The sequence below is a fragment of the Balearica regulorum genome, chromosome Z (assembly GCF_011004875.1).
Source record: "Balearica regulorum gibbericeps isolate bBalReg1 chromosome Z, bBalReg1.pri, whole genome shotgun sequence".
NCBI lineage: Eukaryota > Metazoa > Chordata > Aves > Gruiformes > Gruidae > Balearica > Balearica regulorum.
In genome coordinates, this window is record NC_046220.1 from 38061227 (window position 1) to 38085861 (window position 24635).

A 24635-nucleotide genomic window follows, 5' to 3' on the forward strand; every position below is an offset into this window, starting at 1 on the left:
TTTGAACTGTTCACACTGCAGCACTGACAACTGTCACAGCCTAGGTTCAATATCTGGGAGAGCATAGTGAGGCAGAAAAAGATCTTAGAACACATCTGTCTCCTGGGCAGCTCTTGAATTCTGGATTTGGGATAGCTCAGCATCCAAGTTAGCAGGAGGTGCTGGCATTGCAGCTGTGGTTGGGTCCCACTGATCATCCTTGTAGTTTTAAGTGAATAATTTGTTTTGTTTGCTTCTATGCAGCCAGGCTGAGAACCCATGTCTACAACCTCTGATAGCCCAGAGGTCAACTTGTCCAAGGCTAGAGTTAGCTTTCTTTTTCTTAAAGACAAAGCAACTAGAAGCAAAACCTGTTTTCTCTTTCCTGTTGCTCTTTGAAAGTGAAGTCTAACAATCCACCCGTAATAATCTGAAAAATAAGAATTTTAATCTCCTATTTGTGTTCTTGTAATCTTTGGGGTGTTTTTTATGTTTGTTTTGTGGTGGTTTTTTTGTTTGGGTTTTTTTTTCATAATACTTTATAATCTTCTGATCTTTACCCCCAAGAAAGTGCATAGTAGTAAAGAAAATAACAGGAATGGGAGTTTTAAAAAAAAAAAAAAATCTCTTCGTGTATTTCACTGAAGATTATAAATATTCACTGCTTTAAGCTGAAGCAGTAGTTTCCTGAGTACTATTTTATGGCATACTTATAATGCAGAATCAGGAAAATATTAAATTTCTGTCTTCACAGGAAGCTTCAGAATAAAACTAGGAATTTCATTTTCCTCCAAATTTTTATGCTCTTTTAGCACTAGTGCTCATCCTCCAGCAAGCTTTGTGGTGGTGATCAACAGCACATCAAATTACCTTAAAAAGCTTCATCTAACTTGTAAGCACCTAGCAACTACAAAGTATTTTGGTTACAGTTTGAAATGTAAATAATGCCATGCTCTACTTGTGTGTTAGTCATAAAGGGCTACTGGTCTGCTAGTTTGAGGTTTTAACTTACCTCAGCAGAAGAGAAGTCCATACGTATTGTATAATAAGAAAGAGTGTAAAAATGATGTTTTTCATGAGACAGTCTAAAAATGGCAATGTGGTTGAGGTTTTAAAGATTGAAAACTAAAGCAAAGGCTATATCCAGCCTGTCCTTACCAGTCTAAAATAAACGAACTATGTAAATAAAATGCAACTGTCAAAGGTAAATTGCACATTTCTTACTGTATAATTTGATTGCTTAAAATACAAGCATTGCTAACTTTTTCTTCCATTTTTGGAAACAAAACTTTGGGCAAATTGAAAAAAAAAATCAGTTTTAAGCAAAATCTCACAGTGGGAGTTCTGTGGTTGGGATTTTTTATGTATGAATCCTTAAAATCTTTGTTATCAAATACGCATAAATAAACATTGAAGCAGGTCTGTATTCTGTTAAAGCTTTCAAAACCCTTTGAAGAAAGTTATTTTGGGAGAACTTGCAATTTATGCCCTCTGACAGATGAATTCTTTAACCGCCGCCTTTTCTGCTGGAGGAAGCAATTTGCTTGTAAATTTGCCTGTCTCCACATACTGAGCTTCATATTGTTCATCATAGTAATGTACAAGTTTTACAAATGCATTTTATATATATGTATTTTTTTTTTTTCACCTAAAAATAGCATGCTAGGCTGCCTGGGAAACCTGCTGTGGTTTTTTGCTCCTGGCGGTGGGAATGGAAGGTGCCTTGTGGTTAGTTTTTGCTTACCGTGAGGCTTTTGTTTGCAGTGCCTGGGCAGCAGGTGGTGTGAGAGTGATTTCATGGAGAGGTAGGGAAGTATATACATTAGAAGGTCTTCCTTCTAGCCCAGAGGTGGGTGGTCTTTTGTCTGATAGCCACACCGGGGCTTGCGTCACTTGTGGTCATGTAGCTGCTTGTGTTGGGGAGGAGGTGGCAGCAACATGGATGGGAGCATAAGCACAGAGTAGGCAGGGGATTGCAAGAAAAGGCAGTGCTGGGGAGGAGAAAAAACTACAATACCAAATGGGAGGAAAATGATGGGGACACTTGGTGTGCCTAGGGAGTCATGAAAAGAGTGACAGGAGTAGGCCAGGATGGCCGGTGCCCTTCTGACTTTCTGCAGGGGGAGGCTGCATACTGTGTGATGGTAATGATCATTTCTTGGGAATCACAAGTATCCCAGCTATAATGCTGACTGCTGTGGGCATGTCAGTAAATTCTCATATGGTTTTAACCTTCACGGAGAAGACAAAGATGGATCCATTCAGCAATTTGTGTAACGCTGAGCAGAATTCAGAAGTTGCACAATGCAACTAAGCATTTATTAGAAAAAAAATATATTTCAAAACCAGGGTTGCAAAATTGGGCATTTCCTAACTTTGACATTCCAGAGTTTAGATGGCTTGTGCAAGCATTGCGCATACAAGATGCACACTTTGCCATGCTGATTGGGGGTGAAGACACTGACCTCTGGGTATTTGATGTTGTGGTTTTTTTACTTATCAAAAAAATTATTTGGTACTGATAAGGGTGGCTGAATAGGCATCTGTGAAAGGTGACATTTTATGTTCACAAATAACTCTTTGTGCTTAGTTTGCCTCTGTTTCCTGGAGGATGGGAAAGATGGCAGACTTCTTCTCACTGTTGGTTTCTCCAGCTTATACCATTGCAGGGCTAGCATTTTGCATTTTTCCAGTAGGTGGACCAGAGCACTGCTTCTTTGATGCCCACTGGCACTGGCAATGCGAGAGCCAGATGTTTTTTGATCTTGGTGACACTCAGGATATGCCATTGCAACTTCCTGCTTTCATAATTTGTGCTAGTATTCCCTATTTAACACTTAAGCAGCCTGAAATTTTTCTTTCTATCGGTTTTGATTTTCTGTCCTTTGAGAGAGCAGAAGCTCATCTCTTCCCATTTCCCTGCCTGTGCACTAAAATTATGCGTGTCAATGGGAACGTTCACAGCTCTGAATTTCCAGCTGTGCTCTGCCAAACTGACAGGAGCTCTGTTGATTGTTTCTTCTTCTATAGTTGCCCTGTTTTCAGTCACCATAAATAACAAGCATTATGGAAAACTCACGCAAGTAGTTGCTGCAGTTCATCATTATACATTGATTTAAAATCAGCAGCAGCAGAGTGCCCAAATTAAAATTATTCATTCAAATTTTACTTCAGAAATTTTCAGCAGTTTTACAAAAAATGGAAAAGTAGACCTGTGGTCCCTTTTAATTAGAGTTTAATTATATAACTAAGCATTTCAAGTTTCTTTCTGCTTTACTTCTTAAATGTTCTTGTTTTCAAGCAAATTGTGGTTCATTTTTAGGAGCAAAACCTAAAGCATTAGGAGACCTAACTTTCCAGAAATGCAAAGCACTCAGATCTAATCAAAGTCCATGAAAACTGATGGAGCTGAGCTACTTCAGAAATTAGGCCATTGTCTGTGCCTCTTTTTTTTTTTTTTTTTTCCCCTCCTTCTTGTGTTATATAAAACCGGTTTTATATTAGATTATGGATGACTTCCCAGTGGATGTCAGTGAAGGAGTTATTCCAGATAATTTTCAGCACAGGGAAGGGAGGGCAGGGAGAGATTAATTAAATTGAAGGCTAAATTAAAGGACAAAGTCCTGAGTGCATTTTCATCTCTATTTAAACTAATAGGAGTGAGAACAAAGTGGATCTTGCACGACTGGGCATGTAACGTTCACTGTAGTCTGTCTCCCTTTTTTATCATGCAGAATTTTACCTTAGATCGACAAATAATGTCCCACAAGTCAAACTTACTAATGTGAAAAAGGGCCTGTCTTGCAAACCCATGCAGTGGGAATGAAATGATGTTTCTGCTTTGTGTGGCCAGAGCAATTCTCCAGCCATACAGCAAAGCAGGCACCAACTAACCCAACCAGACCTTTTGTCTTCTTCAGAAGGTAATGTATTTTGTTGCGGATTTTGTTGTCATTTTGCATTTTCTGAGGTACGTGGGCTAGGGTAGGAGTGTAACTGTGGCTGTAGGGAGACTCAAGATTTTCCTTTACAAAGGCATAGATTTGCTAATCCTATTTTAAAGTCCAGAAAATTTACAGGCCTTCACAAGTCTTCTCTGGAGACATCTCTACCTTACGGTGTTGTACATAAATGATTGTTTATCATTGGGACTGGTACTGAATAATGGTGCTCCGGCTGACTCTTTTAGAAAAAAAAAATATCAAGAGTTAACAGGGAATTGATTATTATGTGGAGTCTTTTCAGTAACAAAAGGTGGTATGAAAAAAAAGAATTAGCAGTGTGTAGAAATAAAGGCTCAAAGATCTTTCTTCAAACTGCTATTTTTCCCCTTACATTGCCATTAAAATAAAATTGCTAAACTGCCTTGAACTTAATCATTGAACTACTGTTCACTCTTTAAGTACTTAACTGTAAAGCTGTTTGCCTCAGAATACATTTGTGTGATACTTTACAACTCTGAAGAATTTTTAACGTATTTGAGAGCAAAACATGGAATTGCCTGTCTATGATAATAAAGAGGAAGGGTGCAAGACAGACAAACAAGCCTGGCAAGCTTAACTGAAAATATGATGCCTAAAAAACCAAAATGATTTATAGGATCCATTATAAACAGTTGGATCTGATGCAAAGTGCTTACAAAACTAAAAAAAAAAAAAAAAAAAGTCAGACGTTCAGCTTGAGCAAGTTTTGGTGTTGTGTGTGGGGTTTTTAGTAGACAACAGATTTGCAGGAATAAAAGAGATTTTTAATTTTTTTATCTCCCTGTGATCATTTAGTAAAGTAGGTGTAAAAGCTGCTAATGTATTTGTCTGTCTTCTATTCAGCCATGTTATTTACGTGTTCTTTAGCAGATCCTCTCGTTCCATGTCCCAGGGGATACTTGCCTTTGCCTGCTTAAGCCCAGGGCCTCTCCCTCCCAAAGAGGCTGTCGGCATCGTGCTTGTCTTTAGAGATGTTCCTGATAAAACTTTGCCTTAGTTTTTTACTTATACCTTTCAAGTGATGCCCCTTCCCTCTTGAACGCTACTCAGGTTTTCACAACCCTCCCTTGCCCTCATGGTGGATAACCTCTGGGTATTTTGGTTATCTTGGATTGTGGCATGTCTCTTCATAGTGTCACACTAGTGTCTTGAGCCATGGCACGGTATAAATCTAGCACCTTCTCTGCCCTGCTGCATGGAACAATGTGCTTTTCTCACACCTTCACCCCGTCCTGAGTGTCCAGCCCCCAAAATTTATCCATATGCAATAATCTAGTCATTGATGAATGCACTTGTTTCTCCTGGTTAATGCGTGCAAGAGCCTTGACCTAGAATGGTTGTAGGAAGAGGGGAGCAGTGGAGACTCGTGGAAGGTGATGTAGAAAGTAGTGAATGGTTTTGTTGATTGCTAAGGACAGAGCCCTTTCCAGGCCTGAGTAATGGGTGGCTCACAGAGTGATTTCATAGGCCTATCTAGCAGTTTTAGTATTTAAGCATTTTCTCGCTTTATTTTGTATGCAATGCGTTAGCTCTTTGTTTCCGTAGCTGTGTTTCTTTCTACCCCTGCACTCCTTGAGTGCATTAGTAGCATGAAAAGACTTAGCTAAAAATAATGCTTCTGTTCATAAGATCCCAAGGATGGCAGGTTTGTATAAGCAATGCTTAAGATTATTCCTGCATTCCTCATGTCCTTTGCTCTCTGAACTTGGTCATAGTGATTTTGTTTCCTTGGTTTATCATTTATCAAAGAAGTGGGATTTTCTTTGATTCACTATTAAAAGTAAGAAAATATGTAAACTAGACTTGAATTTAGTGCATTAAATGTAAGTGAAAGATCAAAATATTTATACTTGTCATTCTAGATTGAAATAACTGCTTTCAGTTACTGCTTATTTGCCATGTAATTTGTGGCTTGTTTTTAAGAATCATATTTTCACCAATGCATGTAGTCTTTATCCAAATTAAGCTATGCAGACAGCTGTAGAAGTATTGCAAGATGAGTGCGTACAATGTGTTATTTTTGGCAGTACTCAGTTTGCTTTCTCTTCTACTTCTTGCTCCCTTCCTTTCTCCACAGCATCATTTATTTCCTCAACGAAACAAAAGAATGTGCTCAGTTGCGCTTCTCAGCAGCTCCACAGCCTGTGGAGAGTGTGGGCAGTCTCTGTATGCAGCATCCTGGAAAATGTGCGTTCCCTTGAAGTGATCCGCTGAAAAGCGTGTACTTGTACAGTTGTTCCAGTCTGCCTTGTTGCACTGCTCTCAAGGTCTGAAATGCTTGGTCTCTAATACTCCCTGTGATTTGCATTTCTTCTGCCGAAGAAACACTACCTGCCGCAGTTATCCAAGGAGCCCTGAAGAGCAAGGACACTGAAGATGGCTCTGTGTGCTTTTTATGCAATTTGGGGTTTGTTACTGGAGGTGGCAGTAGCATTTGGCCCAGTACCGAGGATCACTTGGGAACACAGAGGTAAGAAGAGAAGTTTCAGTAATGTAATACAGGACACTGCCACAGCCTCAGGGTTTCTGTAGGATCTGAAACTCCTTGAGGCTGTATGTTCTTCCAACCTGCTTGCTGAGAGTTTGGCCAGGTGTTGTTGGCTTTGCTTAGTTTATGAAGTGCTTAGGATCAGAATATTCGCAAGTGACTCAGGCACTAGGTTAACAAATTTCAGATCCTTTAGAGTTCTGAAAACATAGCTTTTTAAAGGAAGAATTTCAAATTTGGCTTTCTCAGCTGAAGGATCTTGCAGCTGAAGCTTGCTTCAAGAGAAAAATCCAACAGCCATATTTTGTTTTAATCAAATTATTTTTGCTTTGAATCTGAACATTTTAGCAAAATGCACCTCTCCAGCAAATAATTTTTTTTTTTTTAAGACTTTTTTGGACTGAGATGTATTTTGACACTGAGCCATCCTTTGCACAAAATAAATCACCAGGTGAAGGAAAGATAAGCATTTGGCTCTCTTCTGACAGCATCATATGGTGTCTAGAGTTGAAAAAGCCTTTTCATAGACCACTTTCCCTGTATTTGAAGTTGCAGCAAATATTTGTAACCTTCCAATACAGTTAGCAGGAGTCAGCAAATGTGGCACAAAGAGAAGTGATAGGGAACAGAGAATCCTTTAGCTTTTAGTTTAATAATTTAGCCTGGGTCTGAAGAGAACTCTAGAGCAAGGACTATAAAGTAGTTATTTGCTGCTGATTGTGAATATCCTTTTTTTTTTTTCTTTCTCTCTCTTTCCCCACCCCACACTTCTGTGTGGCATGGATGTTTTAGATTTTATAAGGTTTGTGTTTGGGTCCTCCTTTACTACTAGTTAGTTAGCAACAATTACTTAACCAAGTGTGCTATAACTGATCAAAACCAAACAAGTATATGGGCAGTAAGAAGAAGCAGTCTTAAGTAAGGATGTTAAATACTGAGCAGTCATAGTATAGGAAATGTAGATGGAGATTAAGAATGAAGTAACAATAAGCTGATTTATGAGATGACTGTAGGAAGTGTTTTTCCTGTTTATTGGTATAGCAATTAGTTGCTGATGTAGCTGTTCAGGCAGAATGGTCTAGACAAGGCTTGTAGTTCCTACTCAGGCTCCCTGATGTTCCTATCTTATATAATAGTTAAAATTTGGGAAGTTGCTCTTTAATGGTATTACGGTAATGCTCCAAATTACTCAAAATAAATGGAATCTATTTTCATTGCTGCCATTTATCCCTGCCTCTCCCTGGTAAAGATTGTTGCATTTAAATATGGGAAGCCTCCTTTGAATAGGAGGGGGAATCTGTATCAGTGGAGGAATGAACTTGTGGAGTTGTATGAACGTGTTCATCCGTTTGGGGAAAATGTTCTCGCCAAGTAAAAGACTTTAAAATTACATGCTTGAGAATCTAGTTTAAAATGAAAGTTTCTGGAGTACTATAGTTGAAAAAGTGCAATTTCTAATATTAGAATTGGGAGCAATAATACATTTTTTAAGATACAGGCAGAAAACAACCATGCTTAATTTTGTGGTGGTCTCTTGCACAAACTACAGTCTCCCAAGCTTTCAGTCATTTTTCCATTATGGTTGTACATGCAGAAAAAATATTCTCGTATATTAGTCATTTTGTGTCATCTTTCTCCAAGCCATTCTGTTCCAGTCTGCATGCTTCCTCATTCCACTGACTTGTCCCCTGTGTCTCCCTCTTTCTCTCATCATCTTCCTTTTCATCTTGATTTCTCCCTTGTTATTTCTTTCTATCATGTGCATTTCATCTCTGGTCTCCACTTCAAAATCAGCTTATTGACCCTGTGTTGTCTTTCTGCTATGGTAACATACTGAAGTGTTGTCTTTTAAGGTGCATGATTTTTTGTGAGATTGCTTTGGGGTGGTTGCAAGGGACGTGGTGACTAACCAGATTTTCCACAGTAGGTGGGTATGTGGAAGGGAAAAGGTAAGAAGGGACCTGACAGTGGATGTGTAAAATGGAAGGTTAGAAAAAAGGGAATTCACAGGTAGAAAAAATGAAGGAAGACATGAGTTACAGGGTTCACTACAAGAGGAAATATTCAGGCATTTGAAATTGAATGAGAAAGTGGGGACCGATGATTTTGATGTTGATAATAGGAGCTGCTGTTTCTGCTGAACCAAGCTTCTGAGGGGTCTCTCATCTGTTACATGGGTTGTTCAGACTAACCTTTGTCGTTTTCAAGATATCCAACAGCTGTTAGACAACATAGAAAAATGACCCATAAACTTGACCTTCAGTGATCGTATTTCTTCACGTAGTGCTATTTTTCTTTCATTTCAACAGAGGTCCAGCTAATACATTTTCATGAATCAGAAGTGTCAAACTATTCAACCCTGCTGTTAAGTGAAGACAAAGATGTTCTATATGTAGGAGCCAGAGAAGTGATCTTTGCATTAAACGCAGTGAATATTGCTGAAAAGCAGCACGAGGTATGCGTTTTAGTACATGATCCTCCTGGTAAAAATTCTACTCCAAATTTTACTTAATTTCCTGATATCAATAGCACTGCATTTTAGGTGGTAGGTACCTAAAAGAGAAAATACTGTGCAGGCTACTCCTGTGTTATTTCTGGAAGACACTATAGAGTAAAACATGCCATTAGGTGAGAGGAAGAAATGGGAAGTTGGATATAAACAAATCATTAGAGGTCTTCTAAGGTACTTTCTTGTTGGGGCCAGCATGCTGGACTGAAGGAACTTTGTGTATCATCTGTAATGGTGTTTTTCATACAGGGTTTTTTTTATCAGGAGTGGGCCATCTCCTGTTAATCTGAATCAGAAGGTAATCTAATCCAAAACAGAAGCAGAGTTGAAGTTTGCTCAGGAGTGGCAGGCTGCAGACATGCCTCAAATGAAATGAGAGCCCTGTCCTTTCGGTTTCAGCTTCTTTTTTGTGTCTCTAGGTGTGTCTGCACAGCAAGCAGTGGTGCAGACAGGTCTGATCCAGCTTGCTCAGAAAAGTATTCTGGATGTGTTTGCTGACACTGGCTTCTCAGAGCAGATTAGCCCATGTGGAAGTCTGCTAAAGTTGTATTGCTTCCAGTCCTTCTCAGGCTCCTGCCTCTCATCCCATCAGCAGCACAGCCTGACGCTTAGGGTGCAGCATGGAGCCCCCACCTAGGATGTTCAGGAAGATGCTCACACAATTTTTAATCTGAACAAAATGTGCATGGGTAGTGGTGGTCAATTTCACGAGCGTATAAAACTTGTTTTATGAGTGCATGTAACTCGTCAAAGTTGTACTTCTCAGTGTAGTGTAAATTGGTCCAGTAAGTTTTGATTTCCCCTCCCTGCAGTGTTTTTCATTCAAGTGTGAATGAAATGGAGAAGTACTTAACAGTTTAAAGTACTTCTCAATTTTAACAGTTACATTTCCCTAATACATATGGTAATGCAAAATTCATTAGCATTTTGAGAGGAAGCAGCAAAAGATAATAGCAGTGGTTTATCCCCACTTAAGGCACATGCATTTGGAAGTGCTGCCTCACCAGGAACGAATGGCTTCGAACATTTGACAGCTACTTGCAAAATGGCATGCAGCAGATAGTTTTAGGATTGCCTTTTTTTGTGTGTGTGTGGGCGCGTGTGTTATTGCAAGATTTTTCAGACCTTGCATTGAATTAAAGTGCTTTAAATGTGCCTTTTTGTTGCTTGTTTTTTAACTTAGCTTCACTGGAAAGTCACTGAAGATAAAAGGACTAAATGTGCAGTCAAGGGCAAATCAGAACAGGTATGTACTTTTATTGAACTTTGAGAAAGATGTTATACATTTCACTTCAAGAGGAGTGATGTTAAAAGAAGAAAGGCTCCAACTGTTTTAAAATCTTCACATAATCACCTAAATTCTTTAACTTGAGCTTTAGAAACTGCAGCATGCTTAGTATTTTTTAAAATTCTTAGTTAATTATTTCTTGCTAGTGAATATTATTTGAATGTTTGAAAAATCTGAACACACCCTTGTAATGTTACAAGTTTTTCCATTGAAATGATAAACTAGTATTACTTTAATTGAGGTAACCGATAGCAACTGTTGTGTTATGTTATTGCAATAATTCCTCCCCAGCATTTGATTTTAGAAAATAACTGATAATTTTGTTTGCTTTGCTTTAGGGCATAGGGTTTATTGATTGGGCCAGTGCTGTTCCACCAGTGTGTTTTTTCACTGACTACATACATCCTTATTGTGCTGCTCAGCCGGGTGTGCCCCTTTCGGCAGCACCTTGCTGATATGACTGCTCAGACAGCTCCCTGGCACCTGAGCAGCTTGATCTCCTGCCAGCTCGGCAGTGCAGGCAGCTCAGCCACTGGGATACCTCCGTATTTCTGGGAACCACAGACTCCTCGCGACTGCCAGCACACAGGCTGGCTTGCTTATTTTGAGATGGTTTACTTGAGGTGGTTGACTGTGTGTGGATGTACCTTTCCCCTTGTGTAGCGCCACTTTGTTTAGTGATATGGTAAAGTGAGAGTTTACTGGCCAAGACTGATGGTCAGGCTTTTAGCACGGGTTTGAAAGTGGAAGTCTGCAAGCCCTGCGAATACAAAAAGCAGTCTTACCCTACACTTGCAGGGATTTGACATGTGGCACCCTTGAACCTGCAGCCTCTTTGGTTCACACTGTTACAAAACCCCAGATGCTACATCCAGGGCTGATAGACGTCCTGCATTCATGGTGCTCCTCGAGGTAGGAGTGGGCTCTGTCTCCCTTGGCTCAGTTTACTGCCTTTCCTTTGACTGACAACCATCACTACATTATCCTAACACAAGGTGTGGCAGGTATTTAAGTGCCATTTCCTCCTTGTCTGCTGCTTCAGGATGCATTCAGAGAGTGTTGTATGTGTTCTGCAGGTTCAGTTGGGGTTATCAGTAATAGTAGTCACATACAGCCACAATGAATACGAGATATGAATTTCTCTCAGGTGCATACAGTTTGGTGGACAGTGTGTGCATCTCCACCAGTGCTCTGCAGAGATTATTGGTGTTAATTAGAAGTGAGGTTAGACCCCATGCGTAGGTATTTTGCCAGAGCTCCAAACTTCTCTTCCTTTTTTTCCCCATGCCCCCAGTTTAACAAGTCACACATTGCCAGCCATGCTTTTTCTTCACTGTACTCATAGAACCTTTTCTAGTCACATTTATGTTGTAGCCGTGATGTTTTGCATATGCAATGGTTTCAAAAGGGTCAAGGTATTAAGCCACTATTGCAGTTTCTTACACTAAAATGGACAGTCATGTCCCCCACCCATCACTACTATGCTGTTTAGTGCCAGCAAAAAGCATTTATGCAGGTGTTCAGGGACCTCATCTGGCAGAAAACTGATTTTGCTCTTTTTTCCTCCCATGGAGGTTGTGCTTTCATGGAACAACTTGAGATGGACCTTGCTGAGTGTGTGGTACTTGGTGATGCTACCCTGATAGGTATACTGAGGCAGCTGTGCACTACTGGCTGTAGGAAACCAGATGCTGCAGGACTAGAGCTCCTGGAGATTGCAGGGAGATGGTGTCCCAGTGGTGACTGTATCACCCAGCCTTACTGCTCTGGTGTGGCAGAAGTAGTGGCAACAGACAAGCTGACAGCATAACTTCAATTGTATATTTATGTTGAAATGTGGAAGCTGTACTTTATCAGACTGGTCCTTTTCTCATCTTCTGTTACAGACAGAGTGTCGTAATTATGTGCGTGTCTTGCAACAGCTGAACGATACTTTTCTCTATGTGTGTGGAACTAATGCATTTCAGCCAACATGCGATTACTTGGTAAGAATGTACATACGTTTTGACCCAATTACAACTGTAACTTAAAAGCAGCTCATTTAAACAATGAGTTGATCTCCATTCCCAAAGATTGTTGCAATATCAGTGCCAGCTGTAAAGTCTGGAACATTTATTACACTGTCCCACAGATAGAGTATGGAAATAAACCATACTGTCCTTTTTTTTTCAAAGCGCTTTCTGAATTACTGGTTCATCTTGTTTAACGGCGGATTTACTTTTCCTTAGCTTTCATAATTCTTTGTGTATTGTGTATTAGCATAAAAACGATTTCTAAAACTGAAATGACATTCTTTGTGACTTCCATCCATTACCGAATCTCCCTGAAATTTGTCAGGTTCCTGTCTCTGCTTGCCTTGTCTCTGCTCCTGGCTATGTCACAGATTCATAGTGCTGAATGCTTCAGAGCGAAGTCTTGGCGCAACATCAAAACTCCCTTTTCTTGCTGCTGGCTCTTGTATCGTTCTCCTTACTGTGGCTCTTAACAATTCTGAAATTGAGAAATCTTGTAATTGTTTGTTCATTTTGTCTCCCCTGCCTGCAAGTCTGCCTGCCATCACCTCTGGAACATTGCTAGAAGTCATTGCCCTTAGCCTCCAATGTCTTCATTACACAGTATATGCAGTATAACTGATGATTTTCTCAGTACTGTGCCTACGGTTCTCTGTTGTCTTCCTGATCCTCATTCCCTCATTTTTAAAAGGATTTATAAAGTAACAGCCAAAGTACTGTGTTGCTCTTTAAAATTTAGTTGCCCCATCTCACAAATTTAACAATCTTGAAAATTGCTAAGTCCACTTCAGAAAGCCTTCTTGATTTCTAAAACTCTCAATTTTTGTGCAGACTAACTCAATAATGTCCAGCTCTTTCCATATATCAATTAACTTCCCTGCCTTTTTTGCTGTCTGGCTTTTTTGGGTGCTCTTTCTGGAGGTCTGTCTGGATTTAACTTTTCATCTTTTGTTTTTTTTCTGCTCCCACCCTCACAAATCATAGGATCACATTTCTTCTCCGTCTGCTGGACTTGATAAGATTTTCTGAAAATGTGTATGCCTTTTATAATCTTACAAAAAATGCCTTTGATGCTGGAAGTTAATGATATAGTCCATTATTTAGTATTAATTTTTCAATTAACTTTGCATATCAAGTGGCTGAAAGAAAAGGTGCTAACAGTTGTTTTTGTGGTTTTCAACTTACTTTTTTTCAGAATTTAATTTCATTTGAACTCGGAGGTAAAAATGAAGATGGTAAGGGCAGATGTCCATTTGATCCTGCTCAAAGCTACACATCTGTTATGGTTGGTAAGTTCAGACTTTGCATACCACATTATTATGTATTAAAACGTTCGATCTTTTTCTGTTGTCATTTTCCAGTCTCAATACCAAAATAGTAGTTTGTGTCCATATTTTTACATCTTCACTCTGTATCTAGATAGACATTAAAATATGTAGTCAACCTTAACATGTTTCTTAAAAGGAAAACTTAAAACTCTAGGTTGGTTTTGAAGCAACTTTTAAAATGCTAATTTTTAAACTGTTTTTTCAGCTATTTAACATATTTATTCCGGGTAGTCTAAAGGTACTTTTACTGCCTTTGTAGTATCAATTGCTTCCATTTCAGTAAATTTAACAAGTAGAATTTTTTAGCTGTCCTGAAGACATAGACATGAGACAGAATTGGGAAGCGAGATATTTATAGCAAGTATATTACTGCATGGTTAGACACCACTGAATCTTGATTTGGTGAAGCTGGAGTTCATGGCTGTACCCTGGTGTCACAAGATCATAAAAGAGAAGCTCAAAGAAACAGGAAATGAGAAAGAAAAGAACACACTCCCTGCATTGTTGCTTAAATTCTTAACAGTTGAGTTTGAATAATGGTGGCATAGAAAGAAAGTAATTACTTCCAAAACTTTTGTGGCACTTCTGAAATAAATTTGCATGTTTGTACATGAGCTGTAGGCTTACATGTTAAATGTTAAAGTACACAAAAACAATGCTGACTTTTGCCAGTTGCTTCTGTTAGAGCAATAATAAACTCAAGTGTTGGAAGTGTTAGCCTTGAGAATGGTCAGCAGAAACGTAAACATAGACATGCTTGGGGCAATTTAAAGGAAATCCATGTTTATCTTTTCTTGTGGGAAGTTTACGCTTGCACAGTCTCCCAAAATATTTATGTACCCTTTTTGGTAGTCCAGTGCATAAGAAAGTCAGAAATACTTGTTTTTGTGTTAAAGATGAGGAGCTTTATTCCGGGACTTCTTACAATTTCTTGGGAAGTGAACCTATCATTTCACGGCACTCTCATCAGAGCCCTCTGAGAACAGAGTATGCAATACCTTGGCTTAATGGTAAGTGGGCATGAGAACTTGCGCAATCAAATTGTTTTTCCTTCTTCAATGTCACATTTATAGACAAAGAGTTTACATGTCTTACCTGGGGCAAGGGGCAGTTGTCTAATATCTCAAAGAGAATGGATTTTGTTATACTGGCATACACTGACATGTGAGTGTGTGCCCTCATGTCTGCCATCAAGAGATTTTATTTTGAAATTTCAGGGGGTTTATCAGCTTTGACAATGAAAACAGCTTCAAGACATGCAGGCTTCAACTTGACATTAAAAGGCTAGAGTTTATTTTCTATCTACTTGTTCATCCTTGCAATAACGCAGCATAGTTATTATACAGTAAGGAAGAAAACGGGTTTGATGGGTTTTCAAATTGAGCAGATCACGGTTCCTGATGGTTTCAGTTCTAGAATTTCAAAATTCACCAAGTTTTGTGAATGCTCAGAGGTTTGTGGCTTTCTGCCAAAAAGGACCAAAAAATGTCCAAAAAGTACAGGATATTGAGTTTTGTAATACATGTTGTAATGATCCTGTAATTCTTAGTGTTTCAGCTAGTAGCTGAAGTAGAGCAGAGGCAGGCAAGGGAGGGTACCTTTCCAGGCCTATTAAAAAAGCACACTTGAGTGCGGACTGAAGAATGTTGAAGTAATGAGGTATCAGACCACAGAGATCTCTCAGGTATCTTAGTGCTTTCACATAGGGTTTGTGATTTGTTTTTTTTTCTTTATTTCTATAATTTTTAGAAATGCTATTCATGTTATGAACAGCAAACTGTGTAGGCAGTTCAGTGACGGAGAGCAGGTAAATGAAGTTGGAGGTTTGAGCAAAAGAGAACTCATAGAGGGTCTTTGAGGGAATCAAGTTAGTCTCATATATAATACAATATTCTTCTCTTTGTGTCTCTAGAGCCCAATTTTGTTTTTGCTGATGTGATAAGGGCAGATCAAAACATCACAGATGGAGAAGATGACAAAATATACTTCTTTTTCACTGAGGTGTCTGTGGAATATGAATTTGTTGGAAAACTGATGATTCCAAGAATAGCTAGAGTGTGCAAGGTGGGGATGTAGTTCAATTCACTTTTACTAATTCAACTAGAATTTTGTGTGTGTGTGTGCTAAAAAGCATTTATTGTTGTGGACTTACTGCCAATTAAATGCAAGTGGTCAAACTTGGTGAATCTTGGTGAATCAGCAATTTCAATCACAACTCAATCAGAAATTGAATCAATTTCTTGGAACTGATAAAGCCTAACTGTTACTTTGGGAATAAATACTTGATTTAATTTTGCACAATGGTGAACTTCCAGTACATCTGAGGGTTCTGCCCACCCCTGGGGGAAAAAAAACCCCGAACACCATAAAACCCAGCAGCAGAAAAAAAGTGTTTCCCCTGGCTTTCCTTTTTATTTTTTATTTTTTTAAACAACTTGTTTAAGTACAGCTCCCTGGGAAGAACTGACTTTGGAGCTGAGCAGATAGGATGTTTGTCAAGTTACTTTCAAGCAGCTGTATACAAACAAAACTGTAGCTGTGTCCACAGCAGAATAGCTCGTGTCTGTGGTCTAGCAGATGGGATTTCCCTGAAGCTGTTGGAGCTGCCAGAGCCCCAAGGAAAATGGTCACCAGCAGCCTGATTCTGTCACACTTGCTGTGTTTAAACCTCAGTGTGTTAGGCTGATTCAAGTATGTACTCAGGAGTGTTGGTTAAAAATCTTGCTGATGAAAGATGTTTTTTCCAGGAGAAAATGTTAATTTAGCAAAAACCTTTGCAGTGGAATGTATCAATTTCCTTAGGATTTTTTTTTTCCAACAGGAAATTTATCTACCCGTTTCATTTTGATGAGGTTGAAATGTTGTATTTTGACTTAACTGTTTTATATTTAAGCAGAGAAGTCAAAACATCAATAACAAGTTAGTGCCCTTGAGATTTCCATTAAACAAGCAGCTGGAGGCAGATTTACATGGGGCTTATTATGGCCCTCTGCCCACTGACAGCTTGTGAATGCTTTAAAAGGGAAGTATCATGGAGTATGAGAGCTTTATTGCTGCTGCTTTTCTGAAATAGGAATTAATGGCAGGTTGCATATCTATAAGCATTTATACATAATTGTACATAAGTGTTGGAGATTTCCTTTAATACTTTGCATAACAACATTAGATAATGAATGGGAAATATTAATGATGTTCAAAAATGCCTGCTTTTTGAAGACAAGTAACAGAGCTACAGCTTAAGTATCAAATATTTTGAAACACTTCTAACTGATACATCTTTCCTTCTTTAAGCCTTGGTTCTGCAAATCCTTAATAAAGGTGGTAATTACTTGCAGGATTAAGCCGTTGCTCCATTTCTTCTAACAGAATTATTAATGTCAGGCAAGTTTAAGTGCATATTGCAACATTAGAATTTAAATCACAGTTCAGATATCACAGAACAATTGCAATGCTACTTTCTCTTAGGGAACAGTAGCATACTTCCATGTTCATTTTACTTCTTCTAGTACGCAGGGTTTTTTCTAAGGGTACATTGCCCATCTCAATTTTTCAAGTGTTGCTGAAGTATTTTTTTATAAGTCTCATATCTTACCTCTGTGTGTTGATAAAAACCATTCTGCATTATTTTTATTGAATCAGCTAATTGTCCTATGGCTTCCTTACTTTTCTGTTTGTGAATGTGTTAACATTTATTTATGTTGCTACAGATGAAATGTTAGAAAATAATACAGGTCAGTAATTCCATGCTATATAGCAGTGGTGTTTGAATGCAAAAATGCTGCTAATTCTCTTCACAAACACCTTTTTATTTTTTTTTAATATCAAAAGAGAGACCAAGGAGGATTAAGGACTTTGCAGAAAAAATGGACTTCTTTTCTCAAGGCCAGATTGATTTGTACCATCCCTGATAAGAATTTAATTTTCAATATTATCAATGATGTTTTTATTCTCAAGTCTCCAACTTTGAAGGAACCAGTGATATATGGAGTCTTCACCCCGCAACTGTAAGTGTAGTATAGCCTTTTCCTGGATAAGTACTCTTAATCTCAGTTGGTTACTACAAGAATTAATAATCACTCCTATGATTTTTTTTTTTTCTTTCTTCCTGAACTTTTAGGAATAATGTGGGGCTGTCAGCAGTGTGTGCATACAATCTGTCTACTGTAGAAGATGTTTTCTCAAAAGGAAAATATATGCAGAGTGCTACAGTGGAACAATCTCATACAAAGTGGGTACGATACAATGGGGAAATTCCTAACCCTCGACCTGGTGCGGTAAGTTTCTGTGATCTTGGATCTGATGACTAGTCTTCTTTTAATGTTCAGGAGTAAAGTAACTAGAAAATCTGAGAGAACCTACCAAAGCGTATTTTAGTTTGCCCTGATCTGGATACTTTTTGTTATAAAGGCTTGGTAGACAAACACTCAAGTGATTTATTCTGAAATTTGTATCTGGGAATTGAGATGGGTTTTTTAATTTATAATTGACTTTGGTTGCTGGTTTTGTATTTTCATTATTCTGTTACTAATTTTCTAGTGGTGAAATAGATGCCAGTACACACTAAGCAACATCAAATACTTTTTAGTTCAGATGAACAGAAATAGCAATTGTTGCACTGTCTCAGTAGGTTCAGCATGTTTATCCAATGCAGTGCATTGCTCTGCAAACTAAAATGTTCATGGTGCTGGGTCTCTCTCACACTTTTCTTACTTTATTATGTTCCCTGCAGTCATCTTGTTGCTACTGCTGAATGACATGACAGTTAAAAGTAGTTAAGAAGCCTGAGAGTTCAGAAAGAATATTTTCCTAAAATATATTTTGGGCCCAAACAAAAATACAGTCTGAAGCTCAGAGATTAGTACACCGCAGAAGCCAAAGTGCTGTGAGACCAGAAGGCCTTCCTCGGTAGAATAAGTATAATGTAAAGGTGTGCTTACTGGCCCAAATAATGCAGAGATGATGATGTATGTAGCTGGTGTTGTCTCTACTTTGTACAAGTAAATGATACAATTTATTGTCTGTCTTTCTTTGTTCCCTCCTCCCTCCCAGTGTATAAACAATGAAGCCAGAGCATCAAACTACATGAGTTCTCTGAATTTACCAGACAAAACACTGCAGTTTGTTAAAGATCATCCTCTAATGGATGACTCAGTGACTCCAATGGGAGACAGACCTCGACTAGTAAAACGAGATGTGAAATATACCCAGATTGTAGTAGACAGAGTCAGAGCACTCAATGGCAGCATATATGATGTTATGTTCATCAGTACAGGTGAGTTCTGCAACACACTTTTTTTTTTTTTGATGCACTGATTCTTTAGGCTGAAGTGTATTCTAAGAGAAACTCTTGAGATTTCCATACTTACAGTGCTTTTACACCAGCTGGTGTTTTCATTAAAAAGTAAGAGGCCAGGGTGAGTGAGTGGAGAATCATATGTGCTTTGAAAAAGTATTGTAGGAAAAGAACTACAAAACTGCAATGACTACAGCAAAAGCACACATAAGATAATCCCTAAGTGGTCATTCCTTGTCCCAAAATTTATTTCTTGCTCAGAGCTCCTTGTGATGGCAGGTTTAATGGTTGCCATTGGCACAGAGTTGGGTGAAGTCTTCAGCTGAACAGCAAGCAGATTATAGCAATTGTGCAATTTTTTACTGCCTTCTTATTTTAAGGATCTTACATGTATTGCTTTGTTGTTTCAGATCGAGGAGCCCTGCACAAAGCTATCAGCTATGAAAATGGAATGCATATTATTGAAGAAACACAGCTTTTCCCAAACTTTGAGCCAGTTCAAACTCTCTTGCTTTCATCCAAAAAAGTAAGTGCTGTAAGCGTCACAGCATTCATCTCACTTTGCTTTTTCACAAAAGTTTTTAGTACCGCCTTGTAACCTTGTTGTGATGAAAGATGGCTGTGCACAGAGCCCAAGGCTGCATCTGTAACTCCTGGTGCAGCAGCAATATCACGTATTGCCTGCTGCATTTCAATGTGTTTGGTAGGTAGCAAGCTTCTGAAGGTATGTAGATATGGGGAAGGTATGGAGTAGGGAACAGGTGTGCAGGTCTTCACCTGGATTCCATGTGCAGAAGCTGAAAGCTGTTAACATGTTTTAAGGTACTAATTTTCAGGTTAGGAGAAATGTAAAAATCCTGACCTCTTGTGGCCGTTGTAAATCCATGAGAAAAAATCCTTGGGGATTTAGCAGAGGAGTGGTATGTCTTTCTGAGGAAATAGACCTAAGAAGAGAGAACAGTCTTGTCTAGCAGAGACACTCATAATTGTGTAACTAATTGGTTTCTGCTGTCCCAAAATCTCTCAGGCTCCTGTATGCGAGATGTATCGTGAGAGCAGTCATGTTGGTGCAGCTGAGGGTGAGGACGGCTGGTAAGGTCCTGTCTGCCCAGCAGGGCTCTGTCTGGGGCACACAAGCCTTGCTGCAGGCTACAAACCCAGCGGTCATTTTGTACTATTAATCAGTTGCTGGGTTTAATCTTGGAGTGGTTTTGGGACAGTGGGAGGATAATCACTGTATGTACTTTGTACATTAGTTAGGCTTTTGGCCCTAGTTACGCAGACCTGCAGATCTGTGAATGTCTGTGAAATTATTACCCTAAGCAGTAGCTTGTAGCATCAGACACCTCAACTGGTGAAATTTCAGGGTTTCTTAAGGAATGAATGACTCTTTTGAAGTGTCTGGTAGTAATACTGGCATTCAGTAGCTACCTAGCGATTAATAAATTCTCTGCAGCTAGCAATTTAGGAGTACTACCAAGATATCTTAGAAACAGCTTTTATTTTTGTTTGATATTTAATAAAACTTTGCATACCAACATGATCAACTCGGTGGAAAAGACCATTATGCCGTACTTTTCAAGCTCATCTTGTGTGCTTATTTGTCCTTTCATGCTTATAATAGAAAGAAGTCTTGAGGACAGAATATACCTTTGATAGACAAATGAATATCAGTGATTAAAAACTAGAGTGCTCATAGAGTTTAGTAAAGATGTTTGTATTATTTTTGTATGGCGCGTCACACTGGCAACTTACGCGCACATATATGTATATTGTCTGAGTATATACACATAGAAAAATGTTTGCTGGTTTCTTCTGCTTTGTCTGCAAAGAAAGCTTCAAATGCCTTGCTTTGACAGGATATTTCAGCATTTGCCCTGTGATAGAAGGTAATGATAGGTGACTCTTCTAATAAATAAGTTAAAGCGCATTCTTCTGAGTAAATTGTGGGATCATTCATACACTGGCTTAATTATGATTCCGCCATTTCTGGGTAGTGAAAAGGAAGGGATAGGCATTACAGCCTGATAAGAGACACATGATCTAGCAGTTTCAGTACACGCTTGGTAGCCAAGGCTAGTGTAGAAATGATGGCGCTGTATTTATTCGCTTTGAATCTAGGTGCCACATTCTCAGTTCCTCAAGAATATCCCTAAAGGGGGCAGTGTGAGACATGGCACAGGGGCTGCTTAGGGAATGCCCTGTCTTTTCCCAAAGAAACTTCTCTCAAAGCTTAGGATTGAAACAAAACACTGCTTCCTGCATGGCACTGTGGAGAGTAACAGCTTGTGTCTTCTGCAAGGTAAAATTTCCTTGTTGCTAGGAAACTTTTGACACGTAGAACTAACAGCAAAACTGAAGCAGTGCTGTCCAGTCCATTCCCATAAAAACAGTGGTCCTTTCCAGTGATGAGGAGTTGGAGGTTGGGTCAGGTGCCAGAGTCATGATGGCTGTATAGTCATGGTACCACCCAAGCAGGGATTACTTCTGCTCCCCAGTGTGAAAACACAAGTTTCTACCTCCTTAGACATCACACTAGCATTCACAGTCAGTTGCTACTGCAGTCCTTCATAGAGCTGATATTGTGATACATGTAGTGGCATCTTGTAGTAACGGATTAACCACAAGAGGGTAACAGTTGTTACCCTGATGGTGGGCTTCACACGTCTTTGGAGTCAGAGTCCTTTCTGAACATGTTAATGCAGTAGTCTTCAGGCCCTTTCCATACATACACCTTCTTCACTGTGTTTGCAGGGTGGTGGGCAGAGTCAGATGAACCTGTAGTAGATCCTCATAACTCTTGCTTGACTGAAAGATGTGTCTGGATTTTTTAAAATGGTCTGCTCAGCTCGCTTCATGTTCTCTGAACTCATGCATGGGAACCATGCCTAGACACTAAAACCCATGCACAGTCTTGCACTGTTGGCTTGGGTGTTTAGCTAGCAGAGTGCTAGAGCAAGGAGCAGTGCTTAATGCCTTGGGGGAGCTTTCTGACAGAGTGGAAAAGAAGCTCTTCCTAGAAAGTCCTATGTGTCTACTGCAGACTTCCTTCTGTGGGCACTCCAGCATAGTCCAACACCAACCTAAGTTAAATTTCAGCATGAAATACTGCATTTGAATGTATGTCTCTGAAGTTTGATTCTCTTTCAAAGTTCATCTTCCAGCAGTGTCATCAGATTCTTTTTTATCTAGTTTTGTCTTGCATCTTCCAGTGTCAAGAGTTTCCTTGAAAGCTGTCTACACACTTGACATATAAGATGAATCCAAACTGATTTCTGCTTGGTCTTCCTCTAGAGCTTCTTCTAGAGACTACTGTTAGTCAGAATGCATTGTTCATTAGCTTAATTTTAAGACAGACTTCTTAATGATCATTGCATTAAAGAGACTAACCTGTTCTGAGCTTTCATGGCAAAACTCCTTATATAGTGAAAAAACCATAAGATGCCTCATTAGTTGTTTTCTTGAGGCTGTTTCTGCTGCCAAGACCAAGAGTCTTCACCACAAACATGAGATTTTTGAAGAATGTTTCTCTACTAGAAATCTTTCTTGAATGTCCATCACTTTGTGACCATATTCATCGCACTGGAGTCAAGCAGAGTCCCTGCAGATACGACCTCTGAGTACATTTCACCGTACTGAGATCCGTATGGCTGCAGTACAGGAAAAGCATCTCTGTGCTTGGATCTGGCTCATGGATCTGCCATGACAACTATGGTGGAGTGCTGATAAATCTACTCAGTATTCTGCTCAGGATGAAGCCAACCCACTGCCAAGATGGGGAGTGCGGTTTGGCTTTGTATGCACAGCCTCTAAAAAAGACTAGAGGGTCGGTCGCTGGTGGTTTTGGGTTGCAGCATAGGCCCCTTTCTTAAGGCTTTGCATAATTGTAAAATCACAGTGTACTTTTAGCCATTGGTTTTCCTGAGCCTTGAAACAGACAAGTGCAATAAGGCAGATGCCCACCTTTTATGAGAAGAATGTTCGGGATGAGTGTGGCCTTTTCCTTCCATGCTCAGGGTGAGATTTGTTTGGGATCCCTGACAACAGTGGGTCCAACAGCTGTTCTGTTTGTATCTCCTTTTCCTAGGTGTCACACAAGTGCTGTTTCCTTCGAATACTCTCCAGTGTTCCTCCTTGAGCAGCAAGTAGGCAGCTGCATTTGACTCTTGTAAGGCTGGTGCTGATGTGGCTGCAGAGACTTGCCTGGTAGAAGAGCCGAAGGCAGTAGGGCTGCTTTGGGTTGGCAGGAGCAGGTCCTACATACAGTAAGCCTTGCCTGTCAGGCTTGCGTGCACCTGCTGGAGCCTTGTCATCAGCACAGGCTTGCCTTGCCTCACACAAGGATTGTCGGTGCATTTGTATTTGTGGAAAAATTGTGCGATAAAGCCACCGTTAGACATGGTTACTTTCCATTTTCATAAACTGTACCTATTTCAGATTTTTGTACTTCCAGCATTGCTGAATATTTTCAGGATAATTTTCCTTTCCTTCTTAGAAATAAAAGCTAATAAATGTTTATTCCCCTCATGTTCCAGTTTTTACAAACATGGCTGTACGTATGCAACTCTTTACTTTTAATAATTTTTAAATTGTTTCATGAATTGGATTGTTTGGCTTTGAGAAGGTGATTGGCTGTGGGTTTTTTGTTGTGCTTTGGTTTTTTAGGGCAGAAGATACCTCTATGCTGGTTCAAATTCTGGTGTGGTTCAGTCTCCGGTGGCGTTCTGTGACAAGTACACCACTTGTGTTGACTGTGTTTTAGCAAGGGATCCTTACTGTGCTTGGAAACCCGTTGAAGCTTCCTGCATTGATATTGTTAAAGAAAGCGAAATTGAAAGGTAATGGTAGCCTTTGATTACCTCAGTTACAATCAATATTGCATCACTCTTGCTCCTTACTGATAACTGGTATTTATTTTAACTGAATGTTTTCAAATATAGACGTTTTCTTATCTATCTATGTCTGTGTGCTATTTAGATAAGATGAATCTTACTGAGTATGAGAGAATGGGCAGACTGTAGGAAACAAGATTTGAAGTTGTAATACTTGGACTTCCTTTTACAGGAACTGGATTCAGAACATAGGTGGAGATGCATCGTCTTGTTCTGGTGAGTTAGTTTTTGAAGAGTTATTTCACATGTCTAAGCAGAGTAGTGAAAGTTGTGTTTAGTTCGGCTCGGTTTTTGTGATTATCTGGACATTCACTTACATTTTAAGGTATGAGTTTCTGCTTTTGACTATTTGAGCATCTGTACAGTCTGCATGTTTCTTAAAATGTCTGTATTTGTGTACATTTCAGTGTGCAGTGCACAAACCTCTGAAATGAACGGGGGCACCTCAACTGCAACTTGGGAATGAAAGCAGTATTTACCATAAGTACTTCTAGTGCAGAGGCCTCTGTCTCTGTGATACAGCATTTGACATTCTACTGTGAGCCTTGATAAGGGCTGCTGGATCAGATGAAATGATCCTGAAAAAAGCTGGTTTTATGGTGAGCAGGGAGGGGGACTCAGAACACGATACAGAGCAGCTGACGTACCCTCCATAGCACTTTAAGGCAAGTAACCACAGGTCCTTTCTTTATAGTGTGTGCTGCTCCCACCAGATCAAGGAGATCTTGAAGAAGAGTAGTGTTACAGGAGATTTGTACTGCAGTAAACAAAGCTCTTATGAGTTTGATTTACTCCATTTTTATTTCTAATCCAAGCAAAGCACGGACCACTATGAGAGTTTTGCTTGTTAGTTTTTTCATTCA

General features: G+C 39.4%; 1 protein-coding gene across 9 annotated transcripts in view; it reads left to right on the forward strand.

The window, feature by feature from the left end:
- SEMA4D (semaphorin 4D) overlaps positions 1-24635 on the forward strand; it is a 99927-nt gene that overhangs the window by 57519 nt on the left and 17773 nt on the right. For 6 of the 9 annotated variants that reach the window (XM_075740527.1, XM_075740531.1, XM_075740529.1 and 3 more), the window contains 13 exons: positions 6040-6432; positions 8760-8905; positions 10143-10205; positions 12134-12232; positions 13455-13548; positions 14484-14597; positions 15500-15651; positions 17416-17591; positions 17705-17861; positions 18637-18859; positions 19291-19406; positions 23546-23718; positions 23945-23988. In XM_075740527.1, coding sequence (XP_075596642.1) covers positions 6339-6432; positions 8760-8905; positions 10143-10205; positions 12134-12232; positions 13455-13548; positions 14484-14597; positions 15500-15651; positions 17416-17591; positions 17705-17861; positions 18637-18859; positions 19291-19406; positions 23546-23718; positions 23945-23988 — 1651 coding nt within the window. In that variant the 5' untranslated portion in view covers positions 6040-6338. The remainder of the gene's footprint in view (positions 1-6039; positions 6433-8759; positions 8906-10142; positions 10206-12133; positions 12233-13454; positions 13549-14483; positions 14598-15499; positions 15652-17415; positions 17592-17704; positions 17862-18636; positions 18860-19290; positions 19407-23545; positions 23719-23944; positions 23989-24635) is intronic. The other 3 variants (XM_075740534.1, XM_075740533.1, XM_075740532.1) reach the window with 2 other exon arrangements.